At 40.0% G+C, this 21,878-nt stretch overlaps 1 protein-coding gene across 1 annotated transcript in view; it reads left to right on the plus strand.

Moving 5' to 3' along the window:
• Positions 1-659: 659 nt before the first annotated feature.
• PLCE1 (phospholipase C epsilon 1) overlaps positions 660-21,878 on the plus strand; it is a 596,448-nt gene continuing 575,229 nt past the window's right edge. The window contains exons 1-2 of the mRNA XM_089687781.1: positions 660-795; positions 6,273-7,679. Of these exons, the coding sequence (XP_089543907.1) occupies positions 6,609-7,679 (1,071 nt within the window). The 5' untranslated portion in view covers positions 660-795; positions 6,273-6,608. The remainder of the gene's footprint in view (positions 796-6,272; positions 7,680-21,878) is intronic.

Raw genomic sequence — 21,878 nt, forward strand, 5'->3', positions numbered from 1 at the left:
ACTCAGCGATCAGCAGTCATGTGATCGCTGAGTTCTCACACTTAGTGACAGCGGGGGACAGATGCAGCATAGGTAAGAATGTTTTTTATTTTTTAATTGATTTTTGATTTAAAAAAATAAAATCCCATACTTCTCTTTTAACTAATTTATTTTATATTTATAAAATTAACACCTTACCCATCCCAAAACACAGGGTCAGAGCTGGAAATTATGGCAGTGAGATCTTGATGTTGGAGTAGACATATGCTAGCTCCTACCATAACTAACGCATTGAATTTTGGTTGACTGACCCTTTAACTGCTGAGGAAGATATGAAATTCCAGTTCATGTATTTGTCTCATAGATGCTTATTCTGTGTTACAAAGTATTTGGACTAGATGTAGACAGGCAACTGGAGTTTTCAAAGGAGTTTAGCAGTGGTAGCCTTCATATTTTTTCACAGCATAGGTTTACTTTAGTAAACTTCCAAGTTTGGATCATTTAAACTGAATGTAAATGTAAAAAAAACACAAACATGTCACACATACTTGCTTTGTGCAATGGGTTTGCACAGATCACCCCTGATCCTTCTATTCTTGTGTCCCCTGCTGGCACTCCCCACTCCTCCCCTCGCTGAGTGCTCCCAAAGCAAGCCACTTGCTTGTCCAGTGACACACACAGTGCGTCTCGACCTCACCCTCTACTCCTTCCCCACTTTCTGTGATTGACAGCAGCAGGAATAAATGGGCTCTGATCCAGTGAGGAGGGAGAGAGCCTCTTCTCTTGGGCACATCGTTGGATTGAGATTGGGCTCAGGTAAGTACGAGGGGGGCTGAGGGGAGCGAGCTGCACTCAGAAGGTTTTTTTTTTACCTTAAAGCTTAGAATGCATTAAGGTAAAAAAACCTTCTGCCTTTAGAAACCACTTGAACCTTCCCATTTCACCAGGTGGGGAGTGGGGAATTGTAGCATCTGTGCATTCTGTTGCACTTTATATCTGGTCTATTTGTTTACTCTGCAGAATACTTAAATGGCAACACATCTTGCTCTATTTTTACATGTGTTGCTGCACATGGAAATGTGTAAATAGAGCCTTATTTTCACCAATACACATGCAATTTTTTAAAGGAAACCTGTCATGAGACTTAATTGTAATAGTTACAGCTCTTGCGTAGACCTAGAGGCTGTCAAAGTCAAATTCTTGGAAATGGTAATAGCTACAAGGCATGTTACTGTACATGATGGAATACTGATCTGCGTTTCCTCAGATTCTCAGAATTGGCATCACAGCTGGAGTCTGGCAATAGCATATTTCAGTGATGGATGGATATCTCAACTGTGACAAGTTCCAAATATCACATGGAAATATGTTGCCAAATGCAAAGGTGCTCTGTCCTTAACCCAGGAAATCTGATTTCTAATAAGATCAAGGCTTGTCCCATGAGGCATATGAGTTATCATTATTAGATCATTTAAGGGAACTGCAGCTTTAGTAAAATACAGTTATTCTTTCTAAGTTATTTTCCAAAATGTATTCTTACCCAAATTACATGACCATTGCCTATGGGAATCTAAAGTAATTCAGCCAAAATCTTTTTGTTTCCCTGGGCCCCACTTGTGCAATCCCAAACCCCTTAGACTTTTGCTGGGCTGACTTTTGATACAGAGGTTGGTCAGGATACTCAGGAGTCCCTGGGGATTGAATTCACAGATATGGGCAGGCACAAGTGCATTTTGCCTGGAGGCTCTGAGAATTCTTGCAGACCATCTGATTCAAGTAAATGTTCTTTGGTGAGTTTCTGGAGCTTGTAGTCCTGATTAAATGTTACTTGTCATTTCCAATAATTCAAATGTAGAGCCAATAGATACAGTCAGGTCCATAAATATTGGGACATCAACACAATTCTAACATTTTTGGCTCTATACACCACCACAATGGATTTGAAATGAAACAAACAAGATGTGCTTTAACTGCAGACTGTCCGCTTTAATTTGCGGGTATTTACAGCCAAATCAGGTCAACGGTGTAGGAATTACAATAGTTTGCATATGTGCCTCCCACTTGTTAAGGGACCAAAAGTAATGGGACAGAATAATCATAAATCAAACTTTCACTTTTTCAAACTTGGTTGCAAATCCTTTGTGGTCAATTACAGCCTGAAGTCTGGAACGCATAGACATCACCAGACGCTGGGTTTCATCCCTGGTGATGCTCTGCCAGGCCTCTACTGCAACTGTCTTCAGTTCCTGCTTGTTCTTGGGGCATTTTCCCTTCAGTTTTGTCTTCAGCAAGTGAAATGCATGCTCAATCGGATTCAGGTCAGGTGATTGACTTGGCCATTGCATAACATTCCACTTCTTTCCCTTAAAAAACTCTTTGGTTGCTTTTGCAGTATGCTTTGGGTCATTGTCCATCTGCACTGTGAAGCGGCGTCCAATGAGTTGTGAAGCATTTGGCTGAATATGAGCAGATAATATTGCCCGAAACACTTCAGAATTCATCCTGCTGTTTTTGTCAGCAGTCACATCATCAATAAATACAAAAGAACCAGTTCCATTGGCAGCCATACATGCCCACGCCATGACACTACCGCCACCATGCTTCACTGATGAGGTGGTATGCTTAGGATCATGAGCAGTTCCTTTCCTTCTCCATACTCTTCTCTTCCCATCACTCTGGTACAAGTTGATCTTGGTCTCATCTATCCATAGGATGTTGTTCCAGAACTGTGAAGGCTTTTTTAGATGTCGTTTGGCAAAGTCTAATCTGGCCTTCCTGTTTTTGAGGCTCACCAATGGTTTACATCTTGTGGTGAACCCTCTGTATTCACTCTGGTGAAGTCTTCTCTTGATTGTTGACGTTGACACACATACACCTACCTCCTGGAGAGTGTTCTTGATCTGGCCAACTGTTGTGAAGGGTGTTTTCTTCACCAGGGAAAGAATTCTTCGGTCATCCACCACAGTTGTTTTCCGTTGTCTTCCAGGTGTTTTGGTGTTGCTGAGCTCACCGGTGCGTTCCTTCTTTTTAAGACTGTTCCAAACAGTTGTTTTGGCCATGCCTAATGTTTTTGCTATCTCTCTGATGGGTTTGTTTTGTTTTTTTCTGCCTAATGATGGCTTGCTTCACTGATAGTGACAGCTCTTTGGATCTCATCTTGAGAGTTGACAGCAACAGATTCCAAATGCAAATAGCACACTTGAAATGAACTCTGGACCTTTTATCTGGTCATTATAATTGGGATAATGAGGGAATAACACACACCTGGCCATGGAACAGCTGAGAAGCCAATTGTCCCATTACTTTTGGTCCCTTAACAAGTGGGAGGCACATATGCAAACTGTTGTAATTCCAACACCGTTCACCTGATTTGGATGTAAATACCCTCAAATTAAAGCTGACAGTCTGCAGTTAAAGCACATCTTGTTTTATTTCAAATCCCTTGTGGTGGTGTATAGAGCCAAAAATGTTAGAATTGTGTCAATGTCCCAAAATTTATGGACCTGACTGTATATACATGTAAGGAATTGAGAGAGGCATCCAAGATAGTGTAATTCCGTTTATTAGTAAAAGCAGACATGATGCCTCTGAGGATGCCCAGTAGGAGGGGTGAAATGCATCAGGCACGAACGTGGGGATACTAAACTTATGAGCTTTGTGGAATACTAGCAACCTACTATTGTACACTTGGAGATTCATGCCTATTGTATCTCGAAACATGTGAGTGCAATACCAGTGTGTCTGCTTTTACTAATAAACAGAAATGCACTATTTTGGATGCCTCTCTCCATTCCTTACATCTTATATATCTATCGGCTCTACATATTGATCACTGGGAACGACAAGCGTTGTTGTTAAGGTTGTACCTTTATGGGAGCAGCAGCCCAGTTTTTGTTTAATATTGAGTGTTTAATATTGGTGTGTCCTAAGCGCAAGTGATCATTATCTAACATAAAGTACCAAACTGCCCACTCACTCTTCACCCCATGTTCCCCTCCTGTTCATCAGATACACCCTGACTACACACAAGTGTAAGACATTTGAATTCTTCGCCTCAGAAGAGTTAAACAAGACAACTTCTAATTTAAATAACAACCTGAAATAGGTTGCCGAATATATTAGAGGTAGTACATCACTACAGTTTACCTTCTTTTCAGAAGAGCTCTTCCATATGAAGACTGTACTGTACAATAGATAACAATAGGCCGTGCTTGATTTGGTTGTCTGTCCCTAGTGGTTCTGCACATACCTTAAAGTAAGGAAGTCCATACAACAGAGTCCATTCACATGGATTCCCTTACAAACAGTCCCATTTAAGGGGTATGCTGCCAGAACAGCAGATTACATGGTACACAAATCCTCACTGCACAGTTCCCACTCCGGACTGCTCCAGGAGGCCATCATTCCATGCATACATAGCCTTTAGAAAGGAAGTGACTCACACATACAAGGGAAGACCTGTCATGCTCTTACAATAACCCTGTATGCCAACCCAGATATTTAAAGGTGTCATCACAGTAATATGAATTAACAGTCTTAAAACAAATCTAATGTAGGCACCTGCCTACAAGTTTTGCCTTTCCATATGCTTTAATTGTAACAAAAGTCAAAACCTTTTATTTTTAGTTTTGAACAGAGTGGGGAGGGATTGGAACACCTGTCAGTTTTTTATTGCTGTCTGTTCCAGCTTTATTTGTCCTATTTACCATTATCTCTAAAAGTGAGAGTAAAAGAAAATCCCAAATTTTGGATTGACATCAGTACAGTAAGACAGGGGAAATCTTCCATTTGCGACACTAGTTTTGCAGACACCCTGAGATTTCATCACTTTGGAGGGATTTTCTCTCCCTGTTTTGGCTATGGGACAGGAAGTGAAGGGAAATCTCACCAATGGGACGCAGAAGGCAAAAAAACCTGGCAGTGGTTATAAACCTTCCTTTTTTATAAAAAATGTTTTTAAAATTGCTTTTAGTGACACTTTAACCACTTGCCGTCCTCCTGCTGTTTATAAACGGCAGGACGGTGGCACTCCAGGGGCGGGTTGCCGTTCATAAACGGCACCCGCCATTTCTAGCTGTGTGCGCTCCCTGGAAGCACGCAGCACCGCGTTCCGGTGCCCGCTGCGTCCTCCGGACACAGTGAAACACCGATCGTCGGACTGGATCCCGATCATGTGATCACTGATTGGACAATCAGTGATCACATGCAAAGTAGTAAGCAAGATGTCACTTGTGACATCATTGCTTACTACGTGTGAAATCTGTGAATGATCACAGAGGTCACATGGTACAAGGCTATTCACAACAGCCTTGTACCATGTAACAAGCTGTGACCAATCACAGCTCACTCGGTAGTTCTCAATGGCTGCAAGAATGCAGACAGAGAGAAAGAGAAATGATTGCTTTTACATCCTATATGGGTGTAAAAGCAATCACTGTAAAAAAAAAAAAAAAAAAATCTTCATCACCCCCCACAAGTAGTACAGTGTCACCATGGTGACACTATACTGCTAGGGTGACAGTACGTAAGAAAAAAAAAACCAAAAACATAAATAATATAAAAAAAATTAAAAATGTAAAAAAAGTTTTAAAATTATAATGTTTGGATATAAACTAATTTGGCTTATTTATTTTTTTTACTAAAAAGATAACGGAATATATGTTGGCCAAGATTTATGAAGAAATATTATTTGCAACGTTTTATAAGAAAAACACTTTTTTCAAAATTTTGGGACATTTTCATTTACATAGCAAAAAAAATTAAAATCCCAGCGGTGAATAAATACCACTAAAATAAAGCTTTATCTGTCTCAAAAAAATGGTAAAAAATTAATATGGGTACAGTGTTGCATGACCACGCAATTGTCATTCAAAGTGTGATAGCACTGAAAGCTGAAAATTGCCCTGGACAGGAAGGGGGTAAAAGTGTCTGGACAGGAAGTGGTTAAGCATTAGGGTTTCTTTAATACTGTAGAATGTGCTAATCAGGTAGCTGTTTTCAGCTTAGGTTATTACAGTACAAATAATAAACATGATTTTTTTTCAGTGTACTTTTAACATTTTTCTTAGTATTTTGATGAAACTTTCAAAGAACATAAAACATAACAAAAGTCGCACCCAAGCAGGTGCTATTGCATTGGAATATGTTAAATCAAGTCAAATTTTAATACAATAATTTGATGCTGATTATTTATCTTTGCGTTGATCCCTGTTAAATACAGTACTTATAGTAGTAAACTAGGCAACATTTTTTTTTAAAATAATATTTTACTAATTTTTTCTTTGTATTTGCAGAAATGTTGTATTGTGGACCATTTTGCAGCCCTAGACACTCCTGGAAAGAAACTGGATTTTACGTGTCTGCTATCAGAAATGAATCCACCAAGCTGTGTTCATGCATCTCTGGAGTAAACAGCTGGATGGAACTATCCTTAAAGATGCATGATTTGTGACAAAGAGTATATGATTCAAGACAAGGGAAAAACAATTCACATCTGCTGCAAAACAAAATAAATGTTTTCATGATATTGATATTTTTATTGAAAGAATATGAGCTTGCAATAAAACAAAGTACATTGTGTACCTGATTTGTGGTCGCAGAAGCAGAAAGCTGAAGTCTAGAGAGTCAGTATGACCTCCGAGGATATTGCAGCCTGTGTTTTACCATCAGTAGAGGAGAAAGTGACACCTTCTCAGTCAACTGGAGATGAAAATTCTAAGAATAGTTTGGATACTAACGTTATAAAAAGACATAACATAGAGACTGTGCCAGGCTTAACAAAGTTAAAAGGGCATAGAGTGCAGAATTCTGTGACCAAGCCTTTTTTAATAGAAAGTAAAGGACAAGGGAACCTCTGTACCTCCCATGCCGGTGATTATTTCAACAGCAAAATGTTTGAGCGAGCCTACAAGTCCAGCCTAGGTTTTAATCAGTTCTGCAAGTCCTACAATCCTCTTAAACAGAACAATGTTTGTACAGACTCCCAGATTCCTGCTGTGTTGACAGAAATTAATTTTAAAGCAGATACATCATCTGTGGAAGGGCAGGCATTAAAAGGTAACTTTATAGTGAATGATCACTGCACAGATGGTGCCACTTACATTCCAACATTACACAAAAGTAATTCCAGTCAGAAGAGTGGTTTATATTCCAGTTCCACAAATAACCAGTGTATTTTGAGCAGCCATTTACAGACATTGAGGAGAAATTGCTGCAATAGTTGTCCACCCAGCGCTTGCAGTTCTGATAGAAATGGCGGTAACCATGAACACATTAGCCTCCCTGTGAATTACCAATCAAATTTGTGCCCAGAGACAATGCCAGAATTTCCTGTAGACAATATACACGGACAGAAGTTACCCTGTCCATTTCAAATTCAAGACTGTCATGAACAAAACGAAGAGGAAATAGAAAATGATTTCTCAAAGAACCGCAAAGATCGTTCAACGCTGCTGATCAGGAGGTTTTGTAAAAATTACAAAGAAGTGAAAAAGTCTGTTTATACAGGAACCAGTGCAGTTTTTAAGTCTTTGCCTTCCGGCCATATTGGAACTAAAGCTTTCTGTTTTGTTAAGAAAAATCAGGAAAACACGAAAGAACTGAGGTATTTTTGGCGAACAGCTAAAAGCTTGACTTTTGCCCAAGGTTCTGAGAGAAAAGATAATTTTCTTCTCTTTTTGGAGAGAATGACTGTCTGTCAGGTAAGTGCCTTATAGTTTTAGTGTGTGTGCACGTGTGTAGATATACAGTATACATTATATTGCCAAAAGTATTGGGACGCCTACCTTTACACACACATGAACTTTAATGGCATCCCAGTCTTGGTCCGTAGAGTTCAATATTGAGTTGGCCCACCCTTTGCAACTATAACAGCTTCAACACTTTTGGGAAGGCTGTCCACAAGGTTTTAGGTGTTCTATCAGGTTAAGTTCAGGACTCTGTGCAGGCCATTCAAGTTCCTCCACCCCAAACTTGCTTATCCATGTCTTTATGGAACTTGCTTTGTACACTATTGGGCAGTCATGTTGGAACAGGAAGGGGCCATCCCCAAACTATTCCCTCAAAGCTGGGAGCAGGAAATTGTCTGAAATGTCTTGGCATGCTGATGCCTTAAGAGTTCCCTTCACTGGAACTAAGGGGCCAAGCCCAACTCCTGAAAAACAACCCCACACCATAAGGCCCCCTCCACCACATTTTACAATGCAGTCAGGCAAGTACCGCTCTCCTGGTAACTGCCAAAGCCAGATACATCGATTGGATTGCCAGACAGAGAAGCATGATTTGTCACTCCAGAGAACAAGTCTTCACTGCTCTAGAGTCCAGTGGTGGCGTGCTCTACACCACTGAATCCGAAGCTTTGCGTTGCAATTGGTGATGTACTGTAAGGCTTGGATGCAGCTGCTTGGCCATGGAAACCCATTCTATGAAGCTCTCTATGCACTGTTGTGCTAATCTGAAGACACCACAAAGTTTGGAGGTCTTTAGTTATTGACTCTACAGACAGTTTGTGACTTCTGCGCACTGTGCGCTTTAGCATGCGCTGACCCACTCTGTCATTTTACGTGGCCTACCACTTCGTGGCTGAGTTGCTGTTGTTCCCAGTTGCTTCCACTTTATTATAATTCCACTAACCGTTATCCGTGGAATATTTAGTAGCAAGGAAATTTCACGGTTGGACTTATTGCACAGGTGGCAACCTTTCACTGTACCATGCTTAAATTCACCGAGCTCCTGAGAGTGACCCATTCTTTCACAAATATTTGTTGAAGCAATCTGCATGCCTAGGTGCTTGATTTTATACACCTGTGTCCATGGAGGTGATTGGAACACCTGAATCCAATGATTTGGCAGGGTGTCCCAATACTTTTGGCAATATAGTGTGTCTATATAGATAAAATACTGTACTGTTTCATTTTAAAGCCTGCATTGGATGATTGTGTCTGGCTTGCCATGGTCAACAAGGTCACTATGTTTGAATAATCTTTTCATAAATCTACGTGTTTTGAAAAGGAAAGTAAGCTGCACTGATACTCAAGCAACTCTAGTTTCACTACTACTTGCAGAAGGGATGAGAATACTTGGTTACAGATATCATATTCATTGTATACAGTTATCAGCACATATATGGGGTTATATGCGGTATTAGGACCAACAGTGCAAAACATGTTTCTAAAAGTGACTGCCAAGTTTGATCAGTTTCTAAATAGCAGTGACTTGAAACATCAGTGAGCATCAGTAAAATGCATCCCTGTGTAGAGAATGACCGTGTTTTGGGCAATACAGTGTCTCTGGACCACAATTTGTTTACTACATCATGTAGGTTTCTCATCATAAATTGATATTGATGATAAAGCTCAGAGATTCTGCTCTCTCCTGGCTCTCATCCTACCTGTCACAACGCTCTTTCAGCGTTACCTATAATGCTACCACCTCCCCCTCACTCCCCCTCTCTGTTGGGGTCCCTCAAGGCTCTGTCCTCGGGCCCCTTCTCTTCTCCATCTACACCTCCTCCCTTGGCCAACTCATACACTCTCACGGCTTCAACTACCACCTCTATGCTGACGACACACAAATCTATCTCTCAACCCCCCACCTCCCCCCCTCGGTCTCCGCCCGAATCACACACCTACTGAGCGACATATCAGACTGGATGTCGCTCCACTTCCTTAAACTGAACCTCTCCAAAACCGAGTTTCTTGTCTTCCCCCCAGCCCGGACACCACCCGCCACTGACTTCTCCGTCACATCCAACAACGCCACCATCAAACCCGCCCCGCAGGCCAGAGTACTTGGTGTCATTCTGGACTCCAACCTATCCTTCTAGCCCCAAGTCCAATCTTTAACAAACTCGTGCAGACTCCACCTCCGCAACATCGCCAAAATACGCACGTTCCTAACCCCAGAAACCACTAAACAGCTCATCCACTCCCTCATCATATCACGACTTGACTACTGCAACTCCCTCCTCACTGGCCTGCCTCGCCTCTGGCTATCCCCGCTTCAGTCAGTCGATCCTGAATATACGGCTGCCAGACTCATTCACCTTTCCAACCGCTCCATCTCCGCCACCCCCCTCTGCCAATCCCTCCACTGGCTTCCGATTACGCAACGGATCAAATTCAAAATCCTAACACTGACGTACAAAGCTGTCAACCATACTGCCCCGAACTACATCACTGACCTAATATCCAAGTACCGCCCAGCACGCACACTCCGCTCCTCACAAGACCTCCTTCTCTCTAGTTCCCTGGTCTCCTCCTCCCATGCCCGCCTCCAGGACTTCTCCAGGGTGTCACCCATCCTCTGGAACTCCCTGCCCCAACCCATCAGATTATCACCTACTCTCCTCTCCTTTAGGCGCATCCTGAAAACCCATCTCTTCAGGGAAGCCTACCCCACCCCCTGCTAACCTGCCGACCTCCTCCATTCTTCCTACCACTCCATCCCCCACAGCTATCTCCTCCTGTACCACTATCCCCTCCCTCCTAGATTGTAAGCTCGAAAGAGCAGGGCCCTCGATCCCCTCATGTTTTGCATTGTATTGGTATTGTTCTGTCACATGTTCTGTCCCCCTCTGTAATGTACAGCGCTGAGCGAACCATTGGCGCTTTGTAAATACTGTATAATAATAATAATAAAGCTAGCCAGTGCATAGATGTCAGGGAGCAGTAGGATGCAAACAATGAGGTTGATTTACTAAAGGCAAACAGACTGTTGACTTTGCAAGGGAATTTCCCCCAAAATTTGTCGAATGCGGTGAAGCTCTGCTAATTTCCATCATCCAATCATGTGCAAGAAAAAATACTTGCATATGATTGGCTGTTCTTTGCAAAATGAAATTTCACCACATTCACTAAGCTCTGAGGAATATATAGTAGTACCATGATTCAAGAATTATATAGAATTATAAGTAGATATTATATATGAATTAGAATGTGTCATATAACAGAGATACAACTGTCATGGATTTGAAACAAAAAAAAAATCACTAACGCTCTTATCTGAGCAAACAGTCGTGCAGGCTAGAAAAGGAGGGTAGAAGAGCAACCTCCCCCACATACACACTTTTTATTTGTAATGTCAGCTCTTTTGTCTACATTATGTGAAACTTTCTAAAATGTACCAGATTGCAAAACACACATATATAAAAATGCATTTTTATTAGTTCAGGTGCTTAATTTACACAGCACTTTACATATATGTTTTACGTTCACATCAGGCCCTGCCTTCAGGGAGCGTAGAATGTGAAGTCCCTAACTCACATTCATTTACTAGGGACAATTTATACAGGAGCCAAAACAAATACCAGCATGGGAGGAAACCCACACAGACAGAACATGCAAACTCCTTGACTTTAGTGGCACGGTTGGGATTTGAACTTGCAACCCTAGGGCTGCTAGGGGGAAGTGCTGACCTCTAAGCCACAATGCTGACTGCAACACTGACTGTAATGCTATCTAGCATATATACTAGTACCACAAGTCAAGAATTAAGATATATATACTTATAAGTAAATATTATAAGAAAATTCAAATTTGACATTAAAAATGTATATAGATATAAACTGTGACAATTAGATATATATTTAACATTAGAAAATAGTATGCATTACTCTGTAACATTAAAAAATGCATTTATTTGCAGAACATGCAAAAAAAAAAAAAAAACACTACAAAGCAAGAAAGAGAATTAATAATAGAATTAGTATTAAAAGAAATCAAACAGCAAATCACACCCGCCAATTGATTCTAGAAAGAAATGGGAAAGATGGGAAATGGAATCCTGGCTCCTACACCCTCTAGGGACCAAGTTTAGAATTGCCTATTTTGTAAACCCGACTATTCCAATTCGACATTTACTAATAGACATTTTCCTTTTGTGAAGACATTTTTCTGTTCACCACATCAAGGTCTTAATGGTTTCAATTAGGTGAAGTTTGGTGTCTAACTTCTATTGCTTCACCTTATTCTTAGTAAATCAGCGCCAAAAAGTCTAACACCAGCTTATTTCAGAGCAAACAAAGCAATCAGGCAGATTTTTCTAATCTATCCAATTGATTCATCCACTTAAGCTGACCATATACTAGAAGATTTTCAAACAAGCATTTGTACGAACGTTCATACAAATATTCTCACAGTACATTCGAATGTTGTTAAAAATTGTTTGCTTCTAACATTCGATTTTGGAATTAACGCACTTTCCTGAGTGAAAACCACATACACTCAGTATGGAAATATTTCCACACTGATTTTTGATCTCACTAATGATTTGAAAATCGAAAGAATGGTCCTGAAACAAAGGTTTTTGAACAAAATTCTTCTAGTGTATAGCCAACTTTACAATGGTTGTTGGTTGTGCAGGACGTCTTGAAAGTGCCCATGGGCAACAGATTGAAGGTCCGATCTGGCCTGTTTAAAGTGGTTCTAAAGCCTAAACATGTTTTACTCTAATTCCTTTCATTAAGGGTAGAAATGTTTAAGTATTAGTATGTCCCTTCATCTCCCTTTTATATATACCTGAGTCCTCACTCGATTCAGTGCTGTGCCCGACTCCAGCGGCTCTCTCCTCTCACTTTTTCACTGGCTTTGCTGAGGCAGCGGGAGCCATTGGCTTCCAATGTTATCAGTTGAATCCTGTGACAAAGGGGTGGGGGTCAGGTGCAAGCTGCACGGTGTGTGCCTATGGAGGCAGGCAGTGTGGCTCAGCAAGCAGCTTGCTATGGGGGCACACAAAGAAGAGGAGGAGCCAGTAGCCATTGCACATAGCAGGTAAGTATAAACCTGTTTTTATTTTTAAAAAATGGGTTTACAATCAGTTTACTCTTACCAGGCAAAGTAAACTGGCAATATACTGTTAGAATTTTGACAAATTTTTCTGAATCGGCTGTAATTGTAACCGTTGGGTGGTCCTGCCGCTTGGACAAACAATGATTGTTCAGGTGACGTATCGTAATCACATACATGAATTTTCAGTGAGGCAAACTGAGGTATCTGTCAAGGAAAAGGAGGAATCAGCATTTTCATATTTTTTCGTAAATTTAAAAAAAAAAAAACCATTTTATACATGCATGTGACATGTATGTCCTCATTTACAAATGCTTTAATGCTCCCTGATATTAAAGCATTTGTAAACCCAATCACTAAAATATATACACTTTAATAATTTTTAAAATTCTTTATTTAAATCTACAATTTAAGGTGTCCAGCGTGTATTGGTATTTCCACATGCAGGTGGGGCGAACCTCCCATACATAGTACAGTGAAACATGGTAAGGCTGCATTCACACTTGGCGATCTTTCATTGCAATTTCAAATTACTCTGCAGTTGTGACGAAATGCAACATGCTTGTTTGGGTGCCATTCGTTCTTAACTGTGCGCAAAAGACAATTGTTGCGCAAAAGACATTGTGCAAAGCTGTCACCAAAAAAGCAGCAGGAGCTTCTTTTTTTTTGGTGACAGCTTCAGACAGTGCAAATACCATGATTGCAATGCAATTCTTTCCCGCAACAATAATGGCAGAAACGCACCACTTTTGGGGTGACATTAGGAATGAATGGCACCCAAATGAGCATGGTGCCTTTTGCCACAATTGTGGTACGATTTGGGAATTGCGGGCAGAATCACAGCGATTCTTCCCGCAATTCAGAATTGCAAAAGTGCAGGTACCAACACTGAGCTGCTAAACCAGCGTGTGGGGAATATACTCTGCAGGAATATGCCTATGTGTTGATACAGAGAGGATTTTCTCTTTTGCATGTTACAGTAACTTTAAAAGTAATTTTAAAACTTTTGCTAAACATCTAAATACACAAATAAAATATATATAAGAGAACTGGTTTACTTGCCAAAGGATTTGTATTTCTGTTTATCCAATTTTGAGATTTGCCTAGCTCTGCCACAAAGAACAGACTTGTCCGTCAGTCCATGAAACCTGTTTTTTCTCTGCTGCAATTCAGTAACAATTCTCTTTCAGTCACTCTGCTCTCTTCTTCTGTCAGCCAGCTCCTTTCACCTCTAGTCTGCTAGTCTGAGCTCTGCTCAACAGAATCTGTCAATTTAATTGCTTTTAAGGATGTATTCATGAATACAGAGCTGCATTAATTTGTATTTTTTAAATATCTGCATGAAATTCAGCTTTAAAAAATAACTGCTGATCTTGGTGTGAATGTCCTTGTTCATACACTTGTTACAGGGTGACAATGCTTTGTTCATAACTCCAAGTTATGTCATGCTGTTCCAATGGAGAATACAAATGGTGGTGCTGATACACATTATGGCCCACTGTTCTCATTAGGAGACCCTCCCTGAGAATGATGCTAGTGTGCATGTAGACAGGAAGTGACTGTAAAGAAACTTTTGATGATCAGCAGGCTAATGTGCAATAAAAGATGAAAAAAGGTAAAAATAGTATTTCCTTAAAAAATGGCAGTTGTTAATAATGCATAGAGATTTAGCAAGCAAAAGAAAATCACTAAATGACTTGCTGGACATATATATTTTTTAAATATTTTTATTACCTAGCCATTTCTCCCAAACGTTTGTGATTTTCTCTCACTCACTGCAAATGGCATTTCTTTTACTAATTCCCTGTATCTTGTATTTTCAATCTTGGTACAATATGGTGTGGCAAGATACACACTGAAAGTTATTCATCTTCCCGATTCCAGCAGTGAGGTTAGCTGGCTATGGATCATTGAATGAAATTATGCTTTCAGCTTACATGTAGAATTATGCCAAATTGTTACATCAGACTGCTGTTGCTGTGAGCCTTCTCATTCATTTGGATTTGTGTTGAATGCTTTTGCATAGTTTTCATTTATATTTCCCACTATTTGGAAATGTTACAAGTCATGTTATTTAATACTGCACATCATTATTTCTGATGTGTTCCATTCCGCTGATATTTTGCAGTGCGTATTTCTGTTGTGAGAATAGAATTGTATTGTAAAATGGCTTTGATATTTCTCAGATGACGTCTGTGTTTAGTAACACTGAATTATTAAAACTGTCTAAGCTTTCAGTTGTGTAAAGTAAGATTACATTCTGATTAGCAGGAGAGACCATGAATAATTTAGAGTGAAACATGTACTTAATTTATGCACATCATGTAAAGTTTGGCCTCGTGTGTTTTTATGTTTTTGTGAACTTGAGTGTAGTGTGTTTTTTAAAATAAAGTTTGTTTTAGAGCATTCCAGTGCTTCAAACATTTGTATCGTATGCATGTGCAGCTTCCACAAGCAGAAGGGTGAGCTCATACCAAAATTGGAGCCATTATGACACCCAATCAGATGTCTTCTTTTTTTGCTTTCATTTTGCTTTGGAAAATTGTTGCTACTAGCAGAATGGTTATTAGTAGCATGTCTTTGCTAACTTTTTTAATTTTGTCCCACAGTTCTGAGTCCATAGTTACAATACAACTGGGTACAGTACGTATAGCTCAGCCCACAGATAAATCCTACGTATATTTGTGCCAAGGAAACGTGTATGAAGAGGGATATGTTGGTTAACATTTCTAAACTTTTAGTCTTAGATGACTTTCTGTCATTGGCTTCAAGGCTTTCTAAATCCGTCAACTTGAATAGACATGCAGCTAGCTTGGAACCATATGCTTATTTGAGGTCAGCAACTTAGGAAGTACCAAAGCCATCGCCATGAAACAATGGAAAGACATCTAGTAATTTCAGAAGGAAAGAGGCAGCCTCTATAATTCTGTTTAAGCTGATAGATATAATAGGTGCAAATAATACAGCTCTGTAATATAATATGCAATTTAATTGAATTTTAATGCAAGCAATGTAAGTGCTTGAATTTGACTTGCTATCAGCTTCCTGCAGTCTACTGTACAGCAGAGCCAAGAGAAGGAAGAAGCAACACAAGGAGCCAATCAGACGTACTGCAACAAATGCTGAGGGATGGAGAGCGCAAAGTGACAGAGAAATAAGGTCATCAGTGTGCTACCTCTCCTCTAACTGTGCAGTCATAGGGTGAAGGTGGGGGTGAGACCTGTAAGTAAAAGTAAAAATGCAGCAAAGAAAAAAAAAATTGGACCCTCTACACTGGCAGGCAGGGCTATTCTGAGTGATAGAACTTTGTGAATCTCAGAACTAGATGAATGTTGGTAGTTAAACACCTGTCATAAATGTATTTTTCTCTGTATTTAGCTGTGTTTAACACGTGTGGTGTTTGCTACATGGTTGGCTTGTTGTTTTATTACTTTTTATGTCCTATTTACTACACAGTGGAATGCAGTTATAATAATGTTTTGAGTCTGTGGCCCCTTTCACATGGGTATGCCGATTAGGTCCGCTTGTCAGTTTTTCAGATAGACTTAATCAGATGATCCATTTATTCCTTTGGACCAGTGGGTATAAACGAACTTGTGTCCATTTACACCTGCCTGCCTCCAAACAGAAGGGGATCTGTTCCCCTCCATCTAAGTGGATCGGATCGGGGGGCAGTAGGGTGTAAACGGACAGCCGGTCCGTTTACCCCCAGCTGCTCATAGAGCAGAGTGGACTTTGTCTGTGTCTGCTCTGCAGAAACAGATCGGACACAGACCTATCGTTTCCCTGCTCTGCTCAGTGGAGGATCAGCAGACAAGATCCCCTGCCTTAGAGAATCTCCATATTGATATTTTTTTTTCTTTTTTAATATGTTAAAGTTTTCACAATATACAAGTAATCAACCAATACAAGTGAGCAGCAGATAAAACATCCCACTTACCTGGTCTAAGTGATCATGCAGATATAGAGGAATACAGTCATGGTCAAAAATATTGGCACCCCTGCATTTCTGTCAGATAATGCACCACTTCGCACAGAAAATTGTTGCAGGAACAAATGTTTCAACATTCTCATGTTATTTTTTTTGTATTAGTATGGCACAAAAGTGGAGAAACAAAAAGCCAAATCTGACACATTCCATGCAAAACCCCAAAAATGAACTGAACAAAATTATTGGTACCCTCAATTTAATATTTGGTACACACCCTTTGATAAAAATATCTTAAATCAATCACTTCCTGTTGCCATTAGTGCGTTTCTTACACGTCTCTGGAAGTTTGGACCACTCTTTTTTCGCCAACTGCTCCAGGTCTCTGAGATTGGCAGGGTTCCTATTCCCAACTGCTGCTTTGAGATCTCTGCCTTCTCTCTATAGGATTGATCTGGACTCATTGCTGGCCATTTCAATACATTGCTTTGTCTGAAACCATTTCTGGGTGCTTTTTTGACATGTGCTTTGGGTCATTGTCCTGCTGTAAGACCCATGACCTCTGACGGAGACCCAACTTTCTGACACGGCCCACATTGCACCCCAGAATTCTTTGGTAGTCTTCAGATTTCATAATATCATGCACAAGATCAAGATGTCCAGTGCCTGAAGTAGCAAAGCAACCCCAAAACATCAATGAACTTCCACAATGTTTGACTGTTGGGACTGTATTCTTTTCTTTTTCTGAAAACAGTAGAATGATGGGCTTTACCAAAAATCTGTCATTTTGTTTTGTTTGTTCACAGTACATTCTCCCAAAAGGATTTTTGCTTCCTCTGGGAAGTTCTGGTAAACTCCAATCTGGCTTTTTTTATGTTTTTTTGTGTCAGCAGTGGGGTCCTCCTGGTCTCCTACCATAGCATCCCTTTTCATTCAGATTGCGACGTATAGTGCGAGCTGACACAGTTGTACTCTGTGCCTGAAGGTCAGCTTTAAATTTGTCTGGAAGTTGATCGAGGTTCTTTATCCACTGTTCCAACAATCCTTTGTTGCAATCTTTGATCAAGTTTTTCTCTTTCGTCCACGTGCAGGAAGATTAGTTGAAGTGTCATAGACTGTAAATTTCTTGACAGTGTTGTGCACAGTGGACACAGGAACATTATTTTTTGTTAATTGATACAGTTGAGTTTAATTACAAATTACAGGAGCATCACAAACTTAGAATGGAATTATTTCTTACAATTATGAGAACGTGGCAATAATGTTGTCTCATTTTCAGGGTTTTGCGTGGAATGTGTCAGATTTGGCTTTTTATTTATCCACTTTTTTTTTTTTTTTTTTTTTTGTGTGTCATACCAAAACAAACAGAAGAAATAAGCATGATGATGCCTAAACATTTGTAATTGCAACACTTTTCTGGGTGAAGTGGTGCATTGTCTGACAGAAATGCAGGGGTGGCAGTATTTTTGGTCATGGCTGAATGCATCAAATCAGTAGGATACATGGTAGCAAAAAGTAAACATGATGGATAGAAATGCATAACAATGAAATATGCCGCATTTAAACGCCAGTGCATAAGTGAGCTTTCTCGCATAGTACAGAAGAAGAAAACTTACTAGAGGCTTGGATAACTCCTAGAGAAATTGACTATATACTATGTCTAATCATAAACAAATACAAGATAAATAAGGTGAAAATATAGGTATAACAAAAGCTATGTCCCGATTTTTTTGTAGCTTTAACTTGCCAAAGAGTTAGTCAAATTGGCTTTAGAGTACCACTCTTTGTATTGGAAGGAGACCATCAAAGATGAGATTTCAGGTTGGAGAAATTGTGCGCAACGTATGACTTCCATCTTGTAAAAAAACGCTTGGTTTGGATATAATCCTGCAGTTTAGCATCCAGTTTCTCTTTGTAGAAAAAGGGACATAAGATATTTTTTGACCATATTAAATGTGGGTGGAGAAGAAACCGTCCAAATTTTCAAAATGCTTTTTCGGGCCTCCATCAAACAGATGTGGATCCATTGAGAAATATGAGCTTTCAAAGCCTCTAATGACACTAGTGCACCTTGGTCATAACTGAATAGCAGCAGGAGTGGGGGTTTGGATACGCATAATTCGGTGATGTTAGCGATGAAATTGATAATTTGTTCCCAGAAGTTTGAAATCAGAGTCAAATCCAGAAGCGATGCAGTAAAGAGGGTTTATTGGAACCACACTGAGGGCACTTGGCTTGTTGTAGTGCAGTGTATTTTGAACAAAGAAATGGGATGAAAGCCCTATGGATTAACATAAACTGGGTTTCTTCCAGGTTTCATTGATCATACTTGCAGACTTTCAGATAGCCCTCCTAGGATTGGTTTTTGTTTGTTATACCCTTTTTTTTTAGCTATGCTTGTCATTTATTTTACAAAAATCTAGTATTTTATTGACCAAACCGTAACTATAGTCTGTACTTAACTGAATGCTACTAGAAATGGCAATTTTAATATTATTCTCATGTTTTCTTTGAGTTTTGTAGTTCAGCACAACCTGGGTCAGAGTAAAATGTAATTTTACAGGGGTTCAGCAACTGCTGTTAGAATGGGTACTTCTTTCATCTCTTGTCATTATTGATAGGCGATCAGCCTGTCTTAAAGCCCAACTCCAGGTAAATAGCAACCACCTCCCATCTCCCACTATTCTCTGATCTCTGGAATAAGAAACCCTCTCTAAATACTATTTTTACTTACCTAAACCTGCCATCACATGTCTTTCAGGTCCCAAAACTCCACTTCTCTTCTGTTTTCTTCCAGGGGAAAGGGGGTGGGTGAGGGAAGAAAGTCTTTGGATGTTTATTTGTCTGCTGACACTTCCTAATGGCTGTGCAGTGGTGAGTCCTCCCAGGATCCTGAAGAGAAGTGACGTCATTGTATGTGGATGATAGGGGACTGGGATTTATAACCCCCACATCTGGATTGGTAATCCCTGCAGCAGTGTTCAGCACTGGTGGGAATGGGGATGGCAGAGCTGGTGAGTATATCTTTTGTCACCAGGTAAAAAAGAAAAATAGCCTTACATCATAATATTAATACAGAAAATGTATTAAAATGTACTAAGGTCTTTAGTTAAATCAGAGCTGCCCCCTCAGTGAATTGGTGCCAAACTGAATATGGAAAGAGGAGGCAGCCAGTTCATGACATCATCTGTTAGAGTGAGTCATACATTAAATGAGGTCAACTGTAAACCAGAGCATGGCTCCCCCTCCCGACAGGAAGCCATTGTCACCAACAGGCTGAGGAAGAAGAGACAGCACCTGCAGCTCAGCATCATAAAAAGGCATACTGCAGTCAGATTCAAAATCCTCATAATAGTACAATGAACGCAACTTTGACTAAAACGTTAACATATTATAACATTGCTAAACAAGCCTTTTTTATCCTTTAAAGTGAATATATAAATTTCAACTGAATGCCATCTCTGTGCTGCTGATCTCCTGCAGCCACTTTGAAGCCACTTAGGCCCTGATTCACTAAGATGTGAGTCTACTAGCAGAGTCTGACCATTCAGGCAGACTCCGGTCAATCAATCAGTCTTCTGACCAACGTCTAGCAAGCTCATTAACGAGCGTCTACTGACTACTTTGCTATTACTAAATGTGGTATCCCGTCTGGCACATTTTTAGGTGCAATACCGGATATGTTCGCTAGATGGCGCACAAGCGCGGGCTTTATTAATATTGGCATTTTTATGATGGCAAAAGAGAATCCTTAGAATGTAATAAATAGTACACCTGTATTAGAAGTTTCTATTTTCTTCTATTTCTTTTTTTTTTGCTGTGTCTCCAAAATGATCAGGAAACTAATGCATTTACTAATGAATGTCATACATTCTGTATTCAAATGTTAAACATTTTCACACTTATATCTCAAATAATTTATATACTTCTAATTTCCCAATATAATTATATATCTTCATTCTCTTTAATCACGTAACTATTCTATGTTAAAGACAAGTGCAGCGCTATAAATGCATGTGATCAATAATGAACGCATGTAAAAACCAAAAAGTGCAAAGAATTGCAACAATGATGTAATATTGTAAATGGTGCTAAAATAAGTTCATAGAATCATTCCTGAATAATGGAATGTCCTTCGTGTGAGAGTATTAACTCGGAGAGTGCCTATGAATGGCACGTGTGGTCTCTCCGTGACGGACAGTAGTGCATGAACTCGTGAAAGGTAAACCACCCTTGGGACTGGTCTACACTCACCAGAACAAAAGTATTAATGTGCATGGGTTATACACATCACACATCTGGGGGTGCAGCGATATGCTGGCAGCTATGGGTTAGCCATCCAGCTCAATCCATCCATCAGGGTGGGTGCCCAAATGGTCCTGGGGAGGAATTAGCTCAGCCACAGGAGCCAGAAAGGTGCTCAATAGTGTAGTACACTGTCACAGGGGTGGATGACCTTTCACGAGTTCATGCACTACTGTTCGTGGTTATATTTATCTTGTGTAATACCATTTTACTAGTCTATATCAGTGACCAGCTCGCTCTATCATTTTTAAACAATGTAACTATTCTACATTATAGCTCAAACTGTGTCTCCCACAGTGGTTTAGAGGTTAGAGCTCAGAATTTACAGCACTTGGGTCATGGGTTCTAATCCCAGTCATGGCTACATCCTAAAAAATGGAGATCAATTTTCTGGGTTGTGTCAGTGCCAGGAATATTGATCAATCAATTATGATTTTGCCTAATGACTAGAAAGTGGATGAATGTTACCTATGTATTGTTCTTCTGCCAGTTAGGAAATATGCAAGTTTCATGCCGTGTATATTTCATTGTAACATTTTTCTCTTTTAAATCTGTCTCCTTATACAACTTGACCCCCTCCCCCACCCCGTCATCACCTGTCCCATATGCAAATCTATGAATCACCGCCCCACTCTTTATCTATTTACTGATCAAGTGAATGTGTCTCATTTTCTATCAGCTACAGCTCAGATCTCACATTATTATACGATTGCTGATTGTATCTCACCACTAGTCTGATTGAATTCACAATTCCTGGTCAGTCCCGTTCCCTGACCTCTAATAACCTTTAGGGCCAGTTCACACTACATGTGTTTCAGTTGCTTTTTCGGAATCACAAACGCACAGAAAGAAGGTTATGTGGTTGTCAATGTCATAGTTCACAT

The sequence above is a fragment of the Staurois parvus genome, unplaced genomic scaffold (genome assembly GCF_062004578.1).
Source record: "Staurois parvus isolate SC_StPar_1 unplaced genomic scaffold, SC_StPar_1.0 ptg000437l, whole genome shotgun sequence".
NCBI classification, from domain to species: Eukaryota; Metazoa; Chordata; class Amphibia; order Anura; family Ranidae; genus Staurois; species Staurois parvus.